This window comes from Asterias rubens, chromosome 7, assembly GCF_902459465.1.
Source record: "Asterias rubens chromosome 7, eAstRub1.3, whole genome shotgun sequence".
Classification (NCBI taxonomy): Eukaryota; Metazoa; Echinodermata; class Asteroidea; order Forcipulatida; family Asteriidae; genus Asterias; species Asterias rubens.
In genome coordinates, this window is record NC_047068.1 from 3077832 (window position 1) to 3100022 (window position 22191).

Sequence of the window (22191 nt, forward strand, 5' to 3'; positions counted from 1 at the left end):
AACGGGAAAGAATACGCGAACGATAAAAATCCACGCCCTTGATGGGTTGAATGAGCGTGAGCATATTCGGCATTGAGCAATTCAACCAATCACGGCTAAACCTCCCTCATTCTTACCCAATTAGATATGATTTGAGGGAGGGCGCAACATAACTGGTGGATGAGAGTCCATATGTCCGTATACAGCCATAGACCTGGCCTGGATCAGTCGGAGCACTTGTAACTTTAAAGGAACATTACAGAATTAGTTTTTGCTACCAAACCAGTTGCTGGCAGTGTTCGTAATCCATTAAATACATAAACTGACAAACCTGTAGAAGTTTGAGATCGATCAGCCATCTGGCTCACGAGAGAATGCTGAAAAACTGATTACACATTTTGCGTTGCATCAATACCAAAACAAAAATGATTGAAACGCTCACTGAACGATAAACTCCAAACGCGAAATTAGATTATTTATTTCTCATCAAATATGACATTTCAGACAGAAATATTTCAAGGGATGTTTTCTACTATCACCATCGTTAGACCTTGTAAGTTTGATGTAAATCTGTGATCTTCATGATTTTTGTTTCTTACCAATTCTGTAACGTTCCTTGAAGCAAGACACTGTACCAGGCACGCAAGTTCTCTGAGACCATTAATACAATTTATTTGTCCTTTTGTATGTGTTAGAATTGTAAAATTTTCCTTCACATTTTGTATTTTCTTCTTAGGTCGATTAAGTGAGGACTCATCCGTTGCTATGATGAAGGTGAGGATTAAAGGAACACGCTGCCTTGGATCGGACGAGTTGGTCTTTCAAAAGCGTTTGAAACCGTTTGTTATGAAATCCATATGGTTAGAAATATATTTTAAAAGTAGAATGTAATGATCCACACAAGTATCACTTGAAATTGCACGGTTTTCCTTTTACGTCGTGAACTAACATGGTCGGCCATTTTGTGGAGTCAAAATTTTGACTCCACAAAATGGCCGACCGTGTTTCTTCTTAACGTAAAAGGAAAACCATGCAATTTCGAGGCATGTTTGTGTGGATAATTATATTTTACTTTTGGGTTAGATATAACCATTTGCATTTTACAACAAACGGCTTTTCAAAGACCAACTCAATCGATCCGAGGCAACGTGTTCCTTTAAGACTGTTTCTCTTATTCTTTCTCTCTTGTCTAAGAGCCTATAGCACATGTCAAGAAACAGAAGGGCTTCATGGTTTTTGCCCTGGGAAAATCGGCACTGAAATAATGCTTTTGATTTGTTTCTGAAATTCATTCATGAAAGATCTGGGCTCATTTTCATGGCTCTGCTAACCGCCGAATTCTGCTCTTACGGTCACCATTCTCCGCTTATGTGCAAGCGCCGAATTTCTGCGCTAGCTGTATAGGCGGAGAATGCCTAGTAACGTGGAGTACGCAAGCGCAGAAGTCAAAGTTTCCCGCTAATCCGTGAAATATGCTTGACATTAGCACGGACTTCCCTGCTTCAGTAAGTGCTGATTCTTTGCTTATGGTAAGCAGAGCCTTGAAATAGGGCCCTGAACTTTTTGCTGCTTGTAAGCAGATGTGCTGGGTTGATTTACGTGCAATACCATCATGTGAAATTGTTAGTAGTAAAACTTCATCTTATTTCCAATAAAGTTTGCCTCTCGTAAGACGAGTAGAGGGTCAGCGCCTCTCAAGGAGCCAGCGCCCAAACCCAAGGCTAAGAAGAACAGCCAGGAAGGATTGCCCGTCGTGCAGCTACCCAAGGGTCGAAGGACGCGCATGACGCCCATGGTAGTGTACCATCCACGCCCAGTGCCTGAACCAGAGATGCTCCCACTCACGAGAACTGTAAGTTTCATTCTGGGACTTGCATTTTTCCGGCAATGCCGACCAAGTGTATTGCTGCTGGATGCAGCAAAACAACTAAAGATGGGGTCAGTCTGCAAGGCTGGTCAGACTCACAAGAGCAATAGTGCCTTGTGTTCCGGTCCGACGTCTTTTTCAGCGCTGTGCAGCATTTTCTCTTTAAATATCGCACCTCGATTGACGTCACGAACAGCGCCCTCTCTGGTCGGGGCCTACTCTTAAATTTTTAAATAAGATAAGAACTAGTTTTCTAGAACCTTAGTTAACTGTTTATTCATATTTCACTCATCAAAACACATACATTAGTGACAAAAGCTTTATTTTGACAAAATACCACTTCCGGGTGACTTTAATATTACTTGATATTTGAAGAAGAAAAAAAACATCTCCTTGGAGTCACTGGACACATTTGGTAATTGTCAAAGACCAGTTTTCTCACTTGGTGTTAATTGTTGAAAATTTTGACTCATTTGGGAAATCAAAGTTGCAAGAGAATAATGTAAGAAAAAAACACCCCTTTCGCACAAATTTGTGTGCTTTCAGATGCCTCATAAAAGGCTTCAGCTGAAGTCTTTTATTATTTGAGTGAGAAATTACCTCTTTCTCAAAAACTACTTTACTTTAGAGGGAGCCGTTTCTCACAATGTTTTATACTATCAACAGCTCTCCATTGCTTGTTACCAAGTAAGGTTTTATGGCAACAATTATTTTGAGTAGTTACCAATAGTGTCCAGTATCTTTAACGGATTCCTTTGCTGTTGCTTCCCGGGTTGTATCATAAACTGTGTGATCCCCCCCATACGGCAGTTACAGGTTGAATAACTTGTGACTAGAAATTGTGCATTCTGTAACATTAAAGGCAATTATCACTATTGGTAATTACTCAAAATAATTATTATCATCAAAACATTTCTTGATTACGAGTAATTGGGAGAGGTTGATAGTATAAAATATTGTGAGAAACAGCTCTCTCTGAAGTGACGTAGTTTTCAAGAAAAGAAGTAATTTTCCATGATTTGATTTCGAGACCTCAGATTTAGAATTTGAGGTCCCAAAATCAATCAAGCATCTGAAAGCACACAACTTCGTGCGACAAGGGTGTTTTTTCTTTCATTATTATCTCGCAACTTCGACGACCGATTGAGCTCAAATTTTCACAGGTTTGTTATTTTATGCATATGTTGAGATAAATCAAGTGAGAAGACTAGTCTTTGACATTTACCAATAATGTACAGTGTCTTTAATAAGTGCCTCATGATTTTGTTTCTTTTTACTTTTAACCACCTAGACATATTTATTTGCCATGATTTAAGTTTACAATTCACTCCTCAAATCTTAACAGATTTTACTGTTTTTTTTTTCCCAAGAACCCGTCCAAGAAGTTCCCTCGAATATCCAGCGATTGGAACGAAACAGCTCAAGATGCAATGAGCCCAACGTTACGATTGGTCAACCAGATGAATGTTGCCAAGGAAACAAACCTTCTTGTTTACAAGAGCAAAGATAAGAAACGGAAGAGCCTGACAATGTCGGCAGCAGCTAGGCAACAGAAAGACGCACCAACGTAAAGCCAAAAAATTATCATCTTTTCTCAAATGTTGTTAGTGTAAATAAGCCCTTTGCAAGCTTGATCACAAGGGAATGCTGATTTTGAATTAATCAGACTACATTTTATTTATTTATTGTTTTTATATATTTTTTTAATTATATAATGAATAGGGTAGATGGCCTTAGCTTTCGATCCAATCCGGACCTTCTTCAGAGGCATAAAACAAGTACAAACAAATACATATCCATTTATGGAAAAAGAGAGGGGGAAAGGGATTAAGGAAAGGATCCAGAAAGAAGCGGGAAAATAACAGCCAATCAAAGTTCAAGGAGCAAATGTGAACAATAGCCCAACAGACATTGACATGGTCAATGAACAGAATGAAATTTGAATCAGACTGAAGGATCTTAAAAGAAGAACTCTGATGGGCTAATCAAATGGTTCACTGCAGCTCAGATTTACCAGAAAAGAATAACAGAAAAACAAAGTTATATGGTACCAAGGAAACACTGAATTAATGTAAGAAGGAGGTGTCCATGCACACGGCATTTAAATGACTGAATCCCTTCCTCAGTAATGTTGCCAACAACAGAGACAGGAAGACTGTTCCATAGCGGGACGGCAGTGTGGATGAAGCTTCTGTCCAAACATGCGGTGTGCCCATGTCATATGGTTTGGGCAAGCTTTTTCATTGGTATAAGAGTTGCAGACATAATTTGCAATACAATGTGTGGAACAAGGGTACCAGTCTTGGCTGATTTGGGCCCAATTTCATAGAGCTGCGGAAGCACAAAAAATTGCTAATCACAACAGAATTATGCTTACCAGAATTTGGTTACCAGCCATGTAAAAATTTGTAATAGGTATCCTGTTCATTTTTGTTTAGCAGAAAATTGTTAAGCAATATTTTCTGCTTAAGTTGCTCTATGAAGATGGTCCCTGGAGCTAATCATTTTATTTTTTGAAACGATTACCAGTCTTATAGTTTGCATTAAAAAGGAACATGTTGCCTTGAATCGGAAGAGTTGGTCTTTGAAAAGCATTTGAAATCATTTGATTATGAAATGCATAATTATGGTTAAAAAGATATTTTAAAAGTAGAATATTATAATCCACACAAGTATCACTCGGAATGGCATGTTTTTTTGTTTACGACGCAAACTAACTCGCTCGGCCATTTTAGGATTCCACAAAGTGGCCGACCGTGTTTCCTTGCGGCGTAAAAGGAAACCCTGCAATTTCGAGGCATATTAATGTTTGGATCATTATATTCCACTTTTAAATTATTCATCTAACCATTTGCATTTCATAACAAACGGTTTCAAACGCTTTTTAAAGACCAACTAGACTGATCCAAGGCAACGTGTTCCTTTAATCTGATTGTTTATTGATGTTTTATTATTATAAGTGTGTTGTCTTCCACAGCAGGCGATGGAAGATGTTTAGTAATCCGGCAGTCACTGTTGCAGGCATAGTGGCACACGTCAACACCAGTAAGTTTGTCAACCTTCTAAGGATCAAATAACATCTCCGAATAGACTCTCTGGGGGAGTCACCTTTAGTTTGTGCTGGATTTATTCGCAGTTGCCTGGAAGTGGGAATTGAGGCTGTCATTTTTAATTTTCCGTAACATTCTTAAATTTTTTACGTAGTTTTTATATCGTAATTTTATGATGTGACTTTATGTTTACTTTTAACATGTTAGTTTGTTCGCAGGGCCCAAATGGAAACCTTTTTTTTTTACTGATTTGGCTCGCCCTGGGTAAATAAAGGAACTAAATAAATAAATAAATTTAAACCCCCCCACCCTCACAGTACTAATTGCTTTTGAGGGTCCCTTGATTTCATTTGTGGTGGCACGGTTGGTTTGCGCGTAAAGCGCTCGCCTCTCACCAAGGTGACCTCGGTTCGATTCCCGGTCGGGGCCATATGTGAGTTGAGTTGTACTTTGGTTCTCTGCTGTGCCAGGAGGGTTTTCCAGACTATACGGTTTTCCCCCCTCAGGAAAAAATCAAACACTTTCGATCTTGGCTGTGCGCCGTGGTCATAATGGGTTGATGTAGCTGGCAGCTGAATGCGCCCTTGCATGCCTGCTTCTCGAACACGTTGTAGCCGCGTCCTTCGCAATTCAGCTCTAGCTGCGAGAAAGGATGATTAGCCCCCCAAATTATTATTATTATTATTATTACCAGAAAGATATAAAGTTATCAAAAGGCATATTAATAATAACTCCTTTTACAAGAGGGTCTGCACAACAACAACAAATGTCTTCTCCCCTTAACTTCTAAGTAGAGCTTCCTTCAATTTGAATAGAAATGATATCATACTTGTTAATATTTTTCCTGTTTTACTTTGTTTTCAGTGAGGAAAGGCAGCACGGTCAAACTGGACAAAGATGGTCTGAAGTGGAAAAGGATAACAGTATGTATTGATTATGGGGCTTTTACTTAAGGGCATTGGACACTATTGGTACATGTAGTTGTCAAAGACCAGTCTTCTCACTTGGTGTATCTCAACACATGCATAAATAACAAACCTGTGAAAATTTGGACTCAATTGGTCTGAGAATAATGAAAGAAGAAACACCCATGCATTACTTTGTGTGTTTTTAGATGCATAATAAAAGACTTCAGCTGGAGTCTTTTATTATTTGAGTGAGAAATTACCTCTTTCTCAAAAACTATGTTACTTCAGATTTTGGTGTTCAGTGCACTGATTCGAGAATACAAAATATTTTTTCATTGATGTGTTCAACATGAAAATAATAATAAAAATCTAGATGAAGGTTATTCATTGCAGTTTAGACACATAAATTTTCATCATAGACCCGACTCTTTCATTTGAATTGAAATTTGTTCAGACTACCGACCCAAGGTGGTTAATGATTAGGAGGAGGCTATAAATAAGTATTCATAAATACCTTAGACAGTTTATTAATTCTGATTGGTCAAGAGGGCATCACGTGGGGGTGTTTGATTGGATGATATACATGTAACACCAGTAAAAAGTGTTGAAACATGGGCGTGACACGCGAGCTTGCACCTGTGCTTATAAGACAGTTTCCTCATTCCTATTGGTCGAGAGCAACGGTCGGGACAGTTGTGCCACATCACGCGATACGCACGATGCGCACAGCATTCTCCTTATAAGGAGTTGTTTATCCGAGGGCCTTGACTGGGTCTTACCATTTCATAGCTTACATTGATTCCCTTAGTAAACTTCCCGGTACAACCATGTGTAAATCTCTTTTGGGCGAGTGTTGGCTCTGAGAAGAGCCGGTTTGGTCTCGACGTTTCAAACAGTATACTCTGCTCGTCTTCAGGTTAATTACTTATTAACTTTTACTTCTCTTTTTGTTTTCATCTCAATCCACATAGAGATTTCTCTGTGATTGTGATATGCGCTATACAAGAATGGCTCATTATTATTATTATTATTATTATTATTATTATTATTATTAATTATTGTTGTGTTGGTTTAAAGGCAGTGGACACTATTGGTAATTGTCAAAGACTAGCCTTCACAGTTGGTGTTTCTCAACATAATGCATAAAATAACAAACCTGTGAAAATTTGAGCTCAATCGGTCATTGAACTTGCGAGATAATAATAAAAGAAAAAACGACATTGTCACACGAAGTTGTGTGCGTTTAGATGGTTGATTGTGAGACCTCAGGTTCTAAATCTGAGGTCTCGAAATCAAATTCTCCCCATTACTTGTTACCAAGTAAGGTTTTATGCTAATAATTATTTTGAGTAATTACCAATAGTGTCCACTGCCCTTAACTTTACGTTGAAAGCTAACAAGATTTGTGTGTTTGTCTCTGAAGGAAATTATGACCAAGCTGACGTCGGAGAGAGTTGATGAGCGCCGGGATGCAGCCAGGGTAATAATTCTCTCTATATTTTTTTGTTTTACTTTTTTATTTTTGTAATGAGATATTGCATGGCCAGACGGCAACTTCAAAGTGAGGGCATCACTAAAACAGATATTGGGTTATTGACTCAAATCAATTGCCACCAGGGGCACGTTGCCACCAGGGGCACGTTGCCACCAGGGGCACGTTGCCACCAGGGGCACGTTGCCACCAGGGGCACGTTGCCACCAGGGGCACGTTGCCACCAGGGGCACGTTGCCACCAGGGGCACGTTGCCACCAGGGGCACGTTGCCACCAGGGGCACGTTGCCACCAGGGGCACGTTGCCACCAGGGGCACGTTGCCACCAGGGGGCATGTTACCCCCTTTTTTCTGGGGCATTGTGCTTAAAAGTGCTTTTTTGAATAGACTTTTTGGGTTTTGCCATCATCCTGTTGTCATCTTTTATTCAAATTCAATTCAAATTCAATTCCGCCTCTTGCTGTGACTTTTGAAATGTTTTTAATAAACCAATAAAATAAACCAAGTAAAGTACGGATGAAACAATAGAACTGAACTAGATGGACCAATCAGCAACCTCTTTTATTTATTTAATTATTTATTTCTTATTTACCCTGGGGAAAACTTTTCAGTTAAAAGGTGCCCAGCATTAAAACTTCCATTTAAAAATTCATAAATACAGTTCAACAAAAACAACTGAAAAATAGTTAACTTCGCATGAGGGCGCCCTACTCCATCGTAATCCTGTGCATAACTTACCAGCCTCGCTAACACAGGCAGCACACCGTATCGATACCTCTCGTCACTAACCCCTGGGAGGGATGTACTGGGAAACAACGCTGATTGGCTCAGGAAATTGGTTATGTATTAGATGTCAAGTTCGTGCGCGTAGTTTTAAGTTTGCGTGCACGCCCGCGTTTTTTATGACACAAACAGTTTTTTTTTTAAAACAAAAACAAAAACATTCTTTAAGACGAAAGACATGCGTGCGCGCGTAGAAAATATTGAATAATGAATATGTACGCTCATTAATGGCTCATTTAAATGTGCTAGCATATAACACATTTAAATAGGCCAATTGCTGGGCATGCTGGGAAAAAATGGCGCGGTGAGATCGATCACCCCTCGGAACGAGGTTGATAACTTACTAAACATATTGAAGTGAAAGTGTTGTCAACATTGCTGCGAATTGACTATAATGCAGTAACAAACATGAACAACTTTTTAAAGTGATTTCTTTTGTTGAATTACAGCATCTTGGGGCTTTGGACTGCAGTGATAGAGACATCTTAGCAGCACTGACCAAAGTGGTAAGTGTAAGACCTTTGAAAAAGACTCTGCTAGGATCGAAACATCAGGCCATTAACTTTTTTTTGCATGTATCATTATTTAGTTTGATAAATATGTGATATCAGTTCACTCAACCTTGTTCTCAGGGGTGAATGTTTTCGTCGTGCCAATTTTTACCTAAATGACTTTGTCACTCATAAACTCCTGGATTTAGTTCGTTAAAAAATGTGGCAGATTTTGGCACATTTTCACTTGGCTTCTAGCCAATCCAGCCTATGTGCCCGCTCAAGTATGGTAGGCTGCAAAATATTTAGTAACCCTGGAGACTGCATGTTCACCAGCAAAAATTCCATGCTAACCCGTGAAATAAGCTTGACATAAGCGCAGAATACTCTGCTTCTACTGTAATCAGTGATTCTTTGCTTACGAAGCGGAGCCATGAAATTGGGCCAAGTTTTGAATAATTATTCTTCAAAAATAAAGTTGTACCTTCCTGGAAAGTTTAGAGTAACAATTTGACCCTTTCTTGAAAAGGTTCAGAATGATTCTGATGATAGGGTCCGATACGAGTCGGCAAAGTCTCTGGTGACGTTGGGATTCTGGAGTGACCACTCACTCAAGGTCATCGTGGAGCATTTCGAGGATGGAAACTACCAGGTTCGCTCGGATCTTGTCAAGACGTTGATTAACTCCAGGAACATCAAATTGGCAAACAAGGTAAGGGGAATAAAAACAGTTTTTCGTGTTCAGATCTTGGCTTATTAGCGTTAAACCTTTCAGTGCACTATTTCAAAAATACCCAGTTATGGGTCTTTGCGAAATGCAGGGTTTTGATGGGTCAGGCTCAGGGAAACAATGGAAGCCTGGTAAATTCCAGTTACGAAAATACCCAGTTTAGAGTTTTTGCAAAACACAGGTTGCAGCAGACTTACCAGGTCCCAATTTCATGGCACCTCCGAATTCTGCGCTTACAATCATGATTCCCCTGCTTACGTGCAAGCGCCGAATTTCTGTGCTTGCCTTGTAAGCGTAGAATCCCTAGTAACGTGGAGTACGCATGCGCAGAAGCAAAAGTTTGCCGCTAACCCATAAAATAGGCTTGCCGTTAGCACAGAATTCCCTGCTTCCGTAAGCGCCGTTTCTGTGCTTACGGTAAGCAGAGCCATTAAGTTGGACCCAGGTCAATCCATTGTTTTCAGTAATTTGCGCATGCTCAGAACTCTGTAAACAATGGAAAGTATATTTACCGTGTAAGTCTGCTGCCACCAAGCGTTCCAAAGTCTTCCATTAGTCTAGGGGGTTTATACATATTAAGGTGTTCGCAATTCTATTTGTTGACATTGGCAATAAGTTTCCTGTGCAGTGTGCATGGGAGTTGGAAGTCTATTGAATTGCAATTTGTTTATTTATTAGTTGATTCATTTCTCTTTTTCTTATTGCAAATCTGTTTAGCATTGATGAATTTATTTTTTTATATGATTTTTGGGGTTGAACAAAGAATTGACTAGAGTGGGATTCGAACCAACGACCTCCGGATTAACGTGCCTGCGCTCTACCAACTGAGCTATCTAGCCCTATATTGGCGGTGTCCCTATTTTGTCAATATCTTTGTTCGGGGGTGCCAGTCAGAGGCCATACAACCGTTAACTGCCGTTTAGCCAGGGATCACACCCAAATTACGATATAACCTGGGAAGCGGCAGCTAGGGGATCACCTTAAGGGGATGCGACTTTTTGTTTGAGATATCAATATAAACCACAAGGGAAACTGACTGGGTAAATTTTGAAATGGTAAAGTTAAAGATGCATTTATTAGTTTAATTTTTTCCCTTTCCTGTAACTGGCGGTTCATCGCTGTTGGTTTCGGTTATAAATACAAAATGGAACTAATAATACAAATTCTACCACAGGCAAGTCCGTTTACCAAGAAGCTGCTTTCACTCTTGAGAGACACCTGTGCGTCCAAGGACTCCGGTGATCTTGGTTTTGATTGCGCTGTGTGTCTGGGATGCCTCGGTGTGGCCGACCCGGGGGCCAAGAAGAAGCTGAAAGGAAGCCTGACCAGCAAGGATAGCAACGTCATATCAAGGGTGGGTTAGAATTGGTTTTTATTCTCACACCGAACTGATCCATTTAGAATGTTTGTACAGTTTGGACATATGAGACACATCCTTGCATAGCGAGTTTATTTCTTAGAAATTACTGTGATTTTATTGCTTTAGACCATGTGAACTTTGTTTACAATAAGTGTGGCCTTGTACATTCTTTGGCTAGTCTGGCAGGCAAGATACTGCACTGGTCATATGGGAAAGTTAACATTTTGCGTCATAATTTCCACATAAATTCAAGTTTTGAGATGTGCCCCCTTTCATCATATCAAAAGTTGATCAGAATTTGACAATGCAACCTCCAAAAATATAAAATGTTATGTTTTCTTCCGATAGGCTGTCTACAAATCTTGCCTGCTGGGAGTCCATGCTTGCTGGCTCTTTTGCAATCATGTCACATGTTCTATATCTTGCAGTTGTTTCATGTATTTTCATACATTGTCATACCTGTATTAAAGGAACACGTTGCCTTGGATCGGTCGACTTGGTTTTAGAAAAGCGTCTGTAACCGTTTGTTATAAAATGCATATGATTAGAAAGATATTTTAAAAGTAGAATATAGTGATCCACACAAGTAGCACTCGAAATTGCGTGGTTTTCCTTTTACCTCGTTGACAAACACGGTCGGCCATTTATGGGAGTAAAATTTTTGACTCCAATAAATGGCCGACCGTGCAAAGTAAAAGGAAAATGTGTGTATCTCAGTATTCTACTTTTAAAACACCTTTCTAACCATATGCATTTTATAACAGACGGTTACAAATGCTTTTCAAAGACCAACTCGACCGATCCAAGGCAACGTGTTCCTTTAACAGCCAAGGTTGGAATTTGCGTATTATTAATAACATTATTGTTGCTATTATTTTTGTTTTTAGGTTCCTGGGGCAGAAAGAGGAGTTGTCCCAGGAATATTTCAGACCATTAATATATTGATTGTTTGGATTGTAATTAAGGGTTAGTGTTGTTCATTTTAAAATTAGCATCAACCTTTTGTATCATGGTAAGCTGTCTTGTTTTTCCTTCCTTTAAAGGCAGTGGACACTATTGGTAATTACTCAAAATAACACAGAGAATTTGAGTTCAAATGAGCCCAAAAGGAAATAGGCCAGTTCCTTTATTTGTATGTAGACCTTATGCACATGACGTCATTTCAGTTGGGCGCCCTCAACTAAGGGTCAAAAGGACTGCGCTGCGCTTACAAATCTGTACATTTCGATTGTTTTGTCACCGTTTTACCTCTAAGATGGCGGCTGGATGACATCAATGCATAAGGTCTATTGAGCCTCAGTGGTTTTTATTGTTTACAGGCATAATATTCTTCCTTCTTTTTGTCTGATCTCATTTTTTTGCCCTTGGGAAAAATCAGCGAAGTTGTTATTCATAAGACCTAAAAAGTCTCTTAAAGCCTACACCATGTGAACATAGCCCTTGTACTTGATAAAATGTTCCTACTTGTTATTTCCAATGACCAAATATCATGTCTGTGTTTATTGTATTAGGGAGATGGCAAATATTAAAGCAGCATAGCTGTTGATAAATGAGTTAATGAATGGATGGATGAAAAGTGTTTTAGTTGACTAAATTAAATAATTTATTATCCATATTATTGTAGTTTGTCTGTCTGGGCTGTCTTCTACAAGCCTTGGTTTAATCTGACAGACACCTTATCTATTTAATGTAGGCCTACATAGTTTAAATATTTCCTGTCCATTTACTTATTATTTCGTCTTATCTATGTGAACATTTGTAGTATATATTATTTTGAAAAGAAAAGTATGAAATAATAGTTCATTTGAACTGAAATGAGCTTAATGAAAAAATGCAAAGTCAGTTTTTAACTTGTCTTTTTTGATGATTGCAGTCGTTGGAGATTTTAGTGCGGCAGATGAATGCCCGTGATCAAGAAGTGACTAAGATGGTGCTGCATCAAATGCAGTACTCCAAGCTATGGAAGCACAGGGTGTCTTCAGCTAAACTCCTGGTCATTATAGGTGGGTACCAACAGGCAGAGTGTAATAATAATAGGGGAATCAATGTGTGGTGAAGAGGTTTTCAACTAGTGGTTTAAACCCGCCGAGGCCTGGTTCTTGATAATTTTACCGAGACAAAGTAGAGGTAAAAAGTAGAGTTTAAACCATCAGTTGAAAACCGATTCAACACACTTTGATTCTCATTCATAAATACCTTTTCGGTCAAAAAACATCAACACTTTTTGGTCAAAAAGTAAAATAAATGCAAAAAGTTTTCAATGATTTCTTTCAACACAACACCCCTCCAGCTATGAAATGGTAAGGCGGACGAATAAACAACTCTGTAAAAAGAGATTGTTGTGCGCATCGCGCGTATCGCGTGATGTGGCACAACTGTTCAAGCCGTTGCTCTCGACCAATAGGAATGAAGAAACTGTCTTATAAGCACAGGTGCAAACTCGCGTGTCACGCCCATGTTTCAACACTTTTCACTGGTGTTAGATCATCCGTTTAGACACCTCCACGTGATGCCCTCTCGACCAATCAGAATGGATAAACTGTCTTAGGTATTTATGAATAAAGAATAGTGCCTTCGGATAAAGCCTACATATCCGTCACTCAGTGACGCTCAAGACGCTTTAACATAGAGTATTTCCTGCAAGGTATTTGGGTCTCTGTTTGAAGTATGAGACCTACTCCTTTTACATAGCACCATGTAATGGTTTATAAGGTGCTGTGGGGCAGTATGCTGCCAATCAAGCCAGGAACACCGGGGTAAACCCCTTCTCTTTTCGATAAGTGCACTGGGTTCTTTTACGTGTGTTACACAACACACGGGACCAACGGCTTTACGTCCCATCTGGAGGACGAAGCAATGGTTAAGTGTCTTGCTTAAGGACACAGGTGTTACTACTGAGACTGAGTATGACAAACAGTGGTGTGTCAAGGCCGAGTGGTCTAGTTCACTGGACCCAAGCCCGGAGAACAATATTGTGGGTTCGAATTCTAGGCACGATACTTGTGCCCTTGAGCAAGGCACTTAACGAGAAGGTAGTGCATTATGCTCTTACCAGGCTCCTAGTGGATGATAAACCTAGTGTCACAAACTTCAGCTCACACCTCCCTTTACAAATTTGACCGAAGCACTTCTAATTCACATGATGCAATGCTACGTTTAAAAAGCTTGTCTATTAATTATGGTGTAAACCTTTTGAATACTAAAACAGTATTGAATTGTTTACCAACAGGTTGTAAACACATGAAGACGGACGAAGAGGTGGAAGAAGTATTCAATATTCTAGAAAGGAGACTTTATGATGATCCTAGCAAGGTAAGGGGGTATAGAGATGGTTACTTCGTTTATTTAGATATGGTGTTATTTACTATGGTTGGGTGTTAACGAGGAATTAGAGTCAAGTGTCCTTCCCAAGAACGTGATTGTCATACAACCGGGATTGAAACCCACACTCCAACTCCACACCATTGAGTCCGGTGCTTGACTACTCGGACCAGATGACGTGCAATGGGACAGACATCTACTCAATACCTTCTTACAGATTGTTTTCTGACATGGGTGCTGAGGTGAACGCTCTTTGCAAATTTGAAATCTCTGTTTTTAAACTATTTAAGCTCATCCCATACCGTGTAAATTCATTTTGTTTTTGTCTTTTACAATTTGTTCATACTTTTACTTTGTGGAATCTTTGTATAATCTTTTACTTGAGCAGCATGCAGCATCAGAGTCCAGCTTTCTCGTGAAGGCGAACAGAGCATACTGATTGAAGTGTCGAGTTGAAACCAACGGTTCTTTTCAGAACCACCCTAACTCATTTAGAGATAGTCATTACATGGTGTTACCGGAAACCTTTCCCTATCGTGTTTCCACCATGCAAAAATTCAAATCCTACAATCTTTTTCCTCTGCCTACGGTACTGATGATTTTAAAATGTAGAGTCCAATTTTTATGTGTGTTTTGGTTTGCCTGAATCTTGCCGTTTTAACAGTTCTGGCTTCTGTTATTCTAGTTAGTAATCTTAGCTCCTATTTATGGATTTTCTTATTTAGTTATATTTTCTTGTCTTTAACAATTTGTTCATACTTTTACTTTGTACAATCTTTTCCCTAGGCCTACGGTACTGATGATTTTAAAATTCTAGAGTCCGGTTTTAATAAGTGTACTGAATAAAATCATTTTGATGGTTACTATTTATTTCATCTTGTTTAAAAGTAGTCTTAGCTCTTATACATTTGACTCTCTTTTTAGTTTGACTCTCTATTTTTATTCTTGGACTTTGTTCCGTATTGATGATTTCACTTTGTACTGTTTGCGATCTTAGGGATACTTATCTCTAATAATATTAGGAGTAGCAGTTGTAAAACTGATAAGGCTACTTGGTCAAAATAAATCAAACAATAAATAAATGCTTTACTCTGTTGATGTTATTGATGCTATTAGTTTTTATGCTGCTGCTGTTTCCACAGGAAGTACGCAATGAGATAGCTGCAACATTAACCGCTCTGGAATTGAGGGACTTGGCCACTAATCTGGTAGAGAAGTAAGTCAAAGTTGTGTTTGATATTTCTCAGATTTTTTTCTGGTTTCGGGTTTTTTTCCAAACATACACAAACCTTTCGATTTGCTATTTATTTCATGACAGCAAATAGCTTTATTGGTGGATGCGATGAATGGAATAATGTTGCATGGGCCCACCAAAGTCTTTTTTTTTTTTTTGTCTCAACTTGCATGAGCGAGCTTGTGCCAGAACTCACACTGCCCCATGAGCTACTTACCTTCTTTTTGTCCATCGAGCTGTACCTGAATCAGTTGTTTTATTTTATAGACAGCCTATGTTATATGTATACTTTTTATATTCATTTTAACTTGTTGTACAGTTTGTAGTTGGATGAATGGCTTCCTTGTTGTCCTGCATCACTTTTTTTAAAGTACCATTATTGGTTTTTTGTCTTTGTCTTTTAGGAGGCTGGAAGATGACGATGATGACAACAGAGCCCATGCAGTCATAGCTGTGGTAATTAGTCAGACTTCACTATTGTTTTACTTGAAGGCCCTGGACACTATTGGTAGTTGCTCAAAATAATTATTGGCATAAAACCTTACTTGGTAACGAGTAATGGGGAGCTGTTGATAGTATAAAACATTGTGAGAAACGGCTCCCTCTGAAGTAATGTAGTTTTTGAGAAAGAAGTAATCTTCCACCAATTTGATTTTGAGACCTCAGAATTAGATTTTGAGGCCTTGAAATCAAGTTACTGAAACACGCAACTTCGTGTGCAAGGGTGTTTTTTTCTTCCATTATTATCTCGCAACTTCAAGGACCAATTGAGTTCAAATTTTCACAGGTTTGTTATTTTATGCATTAATATGTTGATGAGATACACCAAGTGAGAAGACTGGTCTTTGACAAATACCAATAGTGTCCAGTGTCTTTAAAACGGTTTTTCTTGCAGAGCAATAATAGATTGACACACATAAATGTCACCCCTAAGATGTTTTGTTTTCTCCTACCCCCTTAAATAAACCATCATGAATAAATTTAGCAATTTAAAGGCAAAAATGAAATATAATGGTCACTTTTCTCAAAATAACCCAACCTCTGTAGAGTTCAAGAGCAATTTTCCGACAAGAACTTTTTGTATATCTCTTATTTCGTTCAACATAGGAATCAAACTGCCACTAGTTACTGGGCAATCTCGGTAGTCTAGTTGGTAAGACACTGCTCTAGAATTGCAAGGGGCGTGGGTTCAAATCCCACCCGAGTAACATGCCTGTGATATTTATTCACAGGAGTCAGGAAAGTACCGAGTATACAGTGCTAACACACACTGGTGTATGGGTAAAAAACCAAAATTAAAAAACTTTTTTCTTGAGCTTCTTGTCTTCTCTCTCCCCTCATACCTAATAACAGGGCGTCCTCGGCATGAAGTCAGACAAGATAATCAGAGAGCTGTTGGAGATGTTGGATCTTGATCCGTGCGACTACGTCCGCCTGCAGGTCATTAGGACCTTCGCTGGACTTGGCCTGACTAACATCAAGATCATGAGGGCACTCAAGGAGAGAGAGAGATCAGAGGGACCTCTGGCAAAGTAAGACCAACGCTAGAATGTTCATTTATGTTTTGTGCTTTTTTTCACAAACTTATTGTTTGTTTATATGTTTTTATTAAAGATGCTATGTCAGAGTTTTGGCCCCAAACATTAGAAATATATTTTTTTTAGTGAATGGTATTTCAAAGAGTATCTAACGAAAAAAAAGTTTAACTTTTAATGGTCAGGAACCATGACAAAAATGTTTCTTATAAAACACATAAGAATTGGTCACGTGATATATTAATTTTGAGCACTTTATTTCACTGCTACTAATAATTGGCGGACTTTTTCGAGCAATGGCTAAAATGAAAACTTGTAACTTTCTCGACCCCCTTCAAAATACCTATTGAATTTTAAATCAAAATTTTGGGGTCAAATCGGCCAAAAATCTGACATCGCATCTTTAAAAACTATTTGATATTTCATTCTTGTTATGTAATAAATGTAATATGGGTTGATGTTGAAAGAGTTGAAGGCCGCCAAAGGGGCCCTTAAATGCCTACAGCCCAAACACACAGAAGCTACATCCTTCAAATTTCAGTTTCCCAGCTGCAAGTAATAATAAAAATAATAATAACAGCCTGTTTTTATAAAGTGCTTTTCACACCCGGAGGTCGTCCCAGAGCGCTTCACATTATTACCCCTGGTCACTGGGCCTTAAATCACTCCTTAAACCATCTCAGCTCCCTGGTGGGGAGTATGCAGCCTGTGCAACAATGCGCTACTAGGCTAAATCAATCACAAGAACCATCTATGCCCTCACAGGTACCCATTTACCCCTGGGTGGAGAGAAGCAATTATAGTTCAGTGTCTTGCTCAGGGACACAAATGTCACGACGATGATGATGAGCCTCACAAATTATCACTTATTTTCATTTTATTTTTTAATACAGAGAAGCTTCCAAGTCTTTGAAGATTTTGAACGATTTAAGATCCTCTCAAGGCTCAAGAAGCATAACACGCAGCCCAGATAGGCTGAGAGTCACTTCCAAGTGAAACCATCCACACAAAGAAAAAAAAACTAGAAAAGAAAAAGCAGCAAAGAACTTCAGCACTGTTGGTTGAAAATGGAGAGAGTATGTTCTGCATGCAGCGGTAAGCAAGGGCCATGAATTTGAATAAATTTGAAGATGTGCATAATAATAATTATATAATAATAATTATATTATCTTAATAAGACTTGTAATGCACACGTATCCACCCTGCTGGGTGTTCAAGGCACAGTAAAAACCAAAAACCAAAAACCAAAAAACCAAAACCAAAAACAAGCAAAACAAATAAAACAAAGAAAATCAGACACAACAAAATTAGTCCTTGAAAAACCTGTGACATGAGATAAGTTTTGCGAAGAGATTTGTATGTTGTGGTACAAAGACAAGATCTAAGATTAAGTGGCAGAAAGTTCCAGGTGCGGGGCGCAGCTGAAGAAAAAAAAAAAAGAAAAAAAAGAGAAAAAGTACAGTCTGAAGAATTATTCTACAGGATTGGGTTTTTGATGCACTTAGTGATGATGTTACTATCAACTTTCTAAAAATTATCAATACATTTCTTCTTGAACTGTTAATTCAATTCAAGACAGTCACACATGTACTGTTTACTTTTGATTAAACAGGCCTCAAATGTGATAGCACACAACTAGAGGAAATTTTAAGCAATTTTAATGGGGGACTAAGACTAAGGCAGCCAATCTGTGCTGTGTGCTAAAGGACCACTCTGCAAGTGTTTTTTACACAGTGTAACATAAAAGCCTTGTCACACGAGGCAACTTTTGCAGTGCATGCTACAGGGCCACTTGGAGCACACGGGTAATCTTTTTAAACGATGTCTTACGCTCCACAAGAAGAATAGGTGAACATTCAGATGTGACTGCCCTTTTCTTCTTGGAGATTGCCTGGAACTGGTTGCTTGTAAACTGCCCTGGGATTATTTAAAAAAAAAAAAAAAAAATTGCCTCGTGTGACATGGCCCTAAGTGTGAAAAGTTGAAATTGGAAGGTTTTTATTTTTGTAATAAAATAATGCTCATAAAGCGCCTTACATCCATGACTGGACCCCAAGGCGCTGTACACATTAAAGTAGCCGCAAACAAGAGGCAGAAATAACCAAAGAGCATAAAAGATTTCTAAAAATATAAACCACAAAAATGGACCAGCCAATTATGGAGATTGCCTACATGGACCTAGTTGCATACTAATTTGAAGACTGAGATATATGGATGTTGTCTTTGGTTACACGATGCAGGTTATACCGTATAATATCAACTTCTACCCTCGCAGGTACCCATTTATACACCTGGGTGAAGAGAAGCAATTATAGTAAAGTATCTTGCTCAAGGACACAAGTGTCATGACTGGGATTTGAACCCACACTCTGCTGACTTAACCACCAGAATTTGAAGTCATTGCTCTAAACCAGTCGGCCATGACATTCTATTTGACTCATTGTCAGGAAATATTTCTAGCGAAGAAAATAATAAAAGAACACAAGCTTGGTTTTTGTTTCAGTAATATAGACACCATGATATCATTGGAAACATAATAAAGTGTCAATTTCAGGCATCATATTCATTCAACCTTTAGGGTTGAATGGAAGTAGGTCAATGTGTGCCAAGATCCCCCAAGTGAAAACACACACACTTGGGGAGTCTCATGTAGAATAAATAGTCTAATGTCTTATGCAGAGCTCAGTCCATAAAGATGTCACTGAATGGAGTGCCCTTGTTGATACAGACAGTATTACGTGCATGATGAGTCCGCATGATGAGTCCGGCGTGGGCAGTATTGTGACATATGGCCTAGTTAAAGGAATAATACAGAGTTGGTTTTTTGCTAAGAAAACAGTTGCTGGCAGTGTTACCACTTTATGTAATCCACCAATATACATAAGCTGACAAACCTGTAGAAATTTTAGATCCATCGGCCATCTGGGTCACGGGCAAGAAATAGTGAAAAAATTATTATACATTTTGTATGACATCGATTAATAATAAATAATTAATAACAACACTGAGATAAACTCCAATAAGAAATGAGTTTTATTTATTTCTCATCACATTTCAGTTAGAAATATTTCAAAGGATGTTTTCTACCATCATCATCATTAGACTATGTAAGTTTGCATGTATATCTGTGATCTTAGACAAGATTTTGTCTTACTGATTCCGTAATGTCCCTTTAAATGCTCCACTTGGGGCCTAAATATTGTAAGACTTTGCCAGGCATACCATAAACCACTTAAGGACAGTGCCGTAACTCTACACCGACACGCAAGGCTTGTTTCCTAGAGAGAGGAATATTGGATGTAGTGATAGGAGAAGGTTCATCCTAGAGCCAGTTGAAGAATGTAACGTTGTTATTATTCAGACACAGATGGCAAAGAATACCATTTTATTGTATTTTATTTGTTTATTTTTATTATTATTTATTTATTTTTCCACGGAGGAAATTATTTATTCTCACTTTTAAGTGTGAATAAAATGAAGACAACTCCTCACAATAACAAACACGCTGACAATCCAAAACAGCAAAATAAAATACAAAATACAAAGTTAACCTGTAACCAATAGTTTAAAAGAGTCCCATTTGTTGTGGAAATTAACCGTGGAATCATGGAGATGTATTTATCCAAATCCAGTTTCAAAAATGCGAGGGAAGGTCTATTCTCACTCATCTTCATTTGTTTATTATTTTTGTTTGTGAAAAATAAACTCATCTAAATCCTGTTGTTTTCACACACCTTTCGGCAATTTTGTGCAAATTTCATTAAATCACATTTTGGTCACAATTTAGTATCATTTAGGATACAACAAAGAAACCAGACTATTTCTCCTTACAGCCTCGGTTTGATTACATTGATTTGAATAGGAGAAAATCAAGATGGTCGCATTTTGATAAAGGTCCATAGAATATAACCACCAAGGGCATCTATATAAGCAGGAAACGTCTTACATGCTTTGATCTTGAAATTGACATTTGATCTTTAATCATCTTCCTCTAACAGTTTCTGCGAAGCCCATCAACACTTTGCAAGATGATTTTTGTTTCTTAGGGTATTTTAGGGTATTTTTTTTTATAAAACAGACAGACATATAAATGAACCAAGACACTGCTCTAGAATTGCAAGGGTCGTGGGTTCGAATCCCACCCGAGTTAGTATGCCTGTGATATTTGTTTCACAGAACTCGGGAAAGTACTGAGTATACAGTGCTAACACACATCGATGAATGGGTAACAACCAAAATTAATATTCTTTATCCCCGATGCAATCTATTACAGAACCATGTCTTGAAAGCAGTAAAACAGAGTTTTGAATCAGGATTTTATTGTGTCGTATTTCTTTGGTATCTCTTCTGTACATTTGTTAATTTGTGTACACGAGATAGTAGTAAAACATTTAGGTACCACGAAATCACAGCTTGAAAGAATCCTCAAAGTTTTAAGAGTTTATTATTCATTGTTCGAGACATCTTCCCGAAATGAAAGAAATAATGGTCGGGAAATGACTTGTTAAAACAATTGTAGAACAAACCCCCCCCCCCCCCCCCCCTCGAAAAAGAAATTAAAAGTAAAAATAAATAAATAATAATAATAATAAATTTAAAGACCCTGAACACTATTGGTAATTGTCAAAGACCAGTCTTCTCACTTGGTGTATCTCAACATATGCATACAAAACAAACTGTGAAAATTTGAGTAATCACTCAAATTTTCACAGGTTTTTCACTTACAGTGTCCAAAGAGCGGCTCAAACATAGAATAAATTAAAAAATATATTTCATAAATCTGCTGGAAAAACTTGCTGCTTTGAGGAACTGGTGATGCCATAAATATGTCATATTCAAAAAGTTGCCTGCAATTTTTATAATCTTTAAAACAACACATTTTGCAGACGTTATATACTCTCTATTTAAAAGCATCTGCTTTTTTTTAAAGGACGCTGGACAGTATTGATAATTGTCAAAGACCAGGCTTTTCACTTAGTGTGTCTCAACATATGCATAAAATAACAAACCTGTGAAAAGTTGAACTCAATTGGTCGTCAAAGTTGCGAGATAATAATGGAAGAAAAAAACACCCTTGTCACACAAAGTTGTGTGATTTCAGATGCTTGATTTCGGGACCTAAAAATCGAATTCTGAGGTATCGAAATCAAATTCGTGGAAAATTACTTCTTTCTCGAAAACTAAAGTTATTTCAGAGGGAGCCGTTTCTCACAATATTTTATACTATATCAACAGCTCCCCATTGCTCATTACCAAGTAAGTTTTTTTGCTAATAATTATTGTGAGTAATAATCAATAGTGACCACAGTTTTCACAGGTTTGTTATTTTATGCTTATGTTGGGATACACCAAGTGAGAAGACTGGCCTTTGACAATTACAATAGTGTCACTGCCTTTAATATAAAGAAAGTTCCTTTCTTACCAGGAATGAATATATCCAT

The 22191-nt window shown here is 38.2% G+C and overlaps 1 protein-coding gene across 2 annotated transcripts in view; it reads left to right on the forward strand.

Annotated features, from left to right (window-relative positions):
* The window catches only part of LOC117292104, a 37698-nt gene extending 19817 nt beyond the window's left edge, over window positions 1-17881 (forward strand). For both annotated transcript variants that reach the window (XM_033774025.1, XM_033774026.1), the window contains 15 exons: window positions 716-753; window positions 1637-1831; window positions 3217-3413; window positions 4824-4891; window positions 5761-5819; window positions 7228-7284; window positions 8529-8585; window positions 9100-9282; window positions 10475-10654; window positions 12534-12663; window positions 13890-13972; window positions 15124-15197; window positions 15620-15671; window positions 16569-16747; window positions 17644-17881. In XM_033774025.1, coding sequence (XP_033629916.1) covers window positions 716-753; window positions 1637-1831; window positions 3217-3413; window positions 4824-4891; window positions 5761-5819; window positions 7228-7284; window positions 8529-8585; window positions 9100-9282; window positions 10475-10654; window positions 12534-12663; window positions 13890-13972; window positions 15124-15197; window positions 15620-15671; window positions 16569-16747; window positions 17644-17746 — 1655 coding nt within the window. In that variant the 3' untranslated portion in view covers window positions 17747-17881. The remainder of the gene's footprint in view (window positions 1-715; window positions 754-1636; window positions 1832-3216; window positions 3414-4823; window positions 4892-5760; window positions 5820-7227; window positions 7285-8528; window positions 8586-9099; window positions 9283-10474; window positions 10655-12533; window positions 12664-13889; window positions 13973-15123; window positions 15198-15619; window positions 15672-16568; window positions 16748-17643) is intronic.
* The last annotated feature ends 4310 nt before the right edge of the window (window positions 17882-22191 follow it).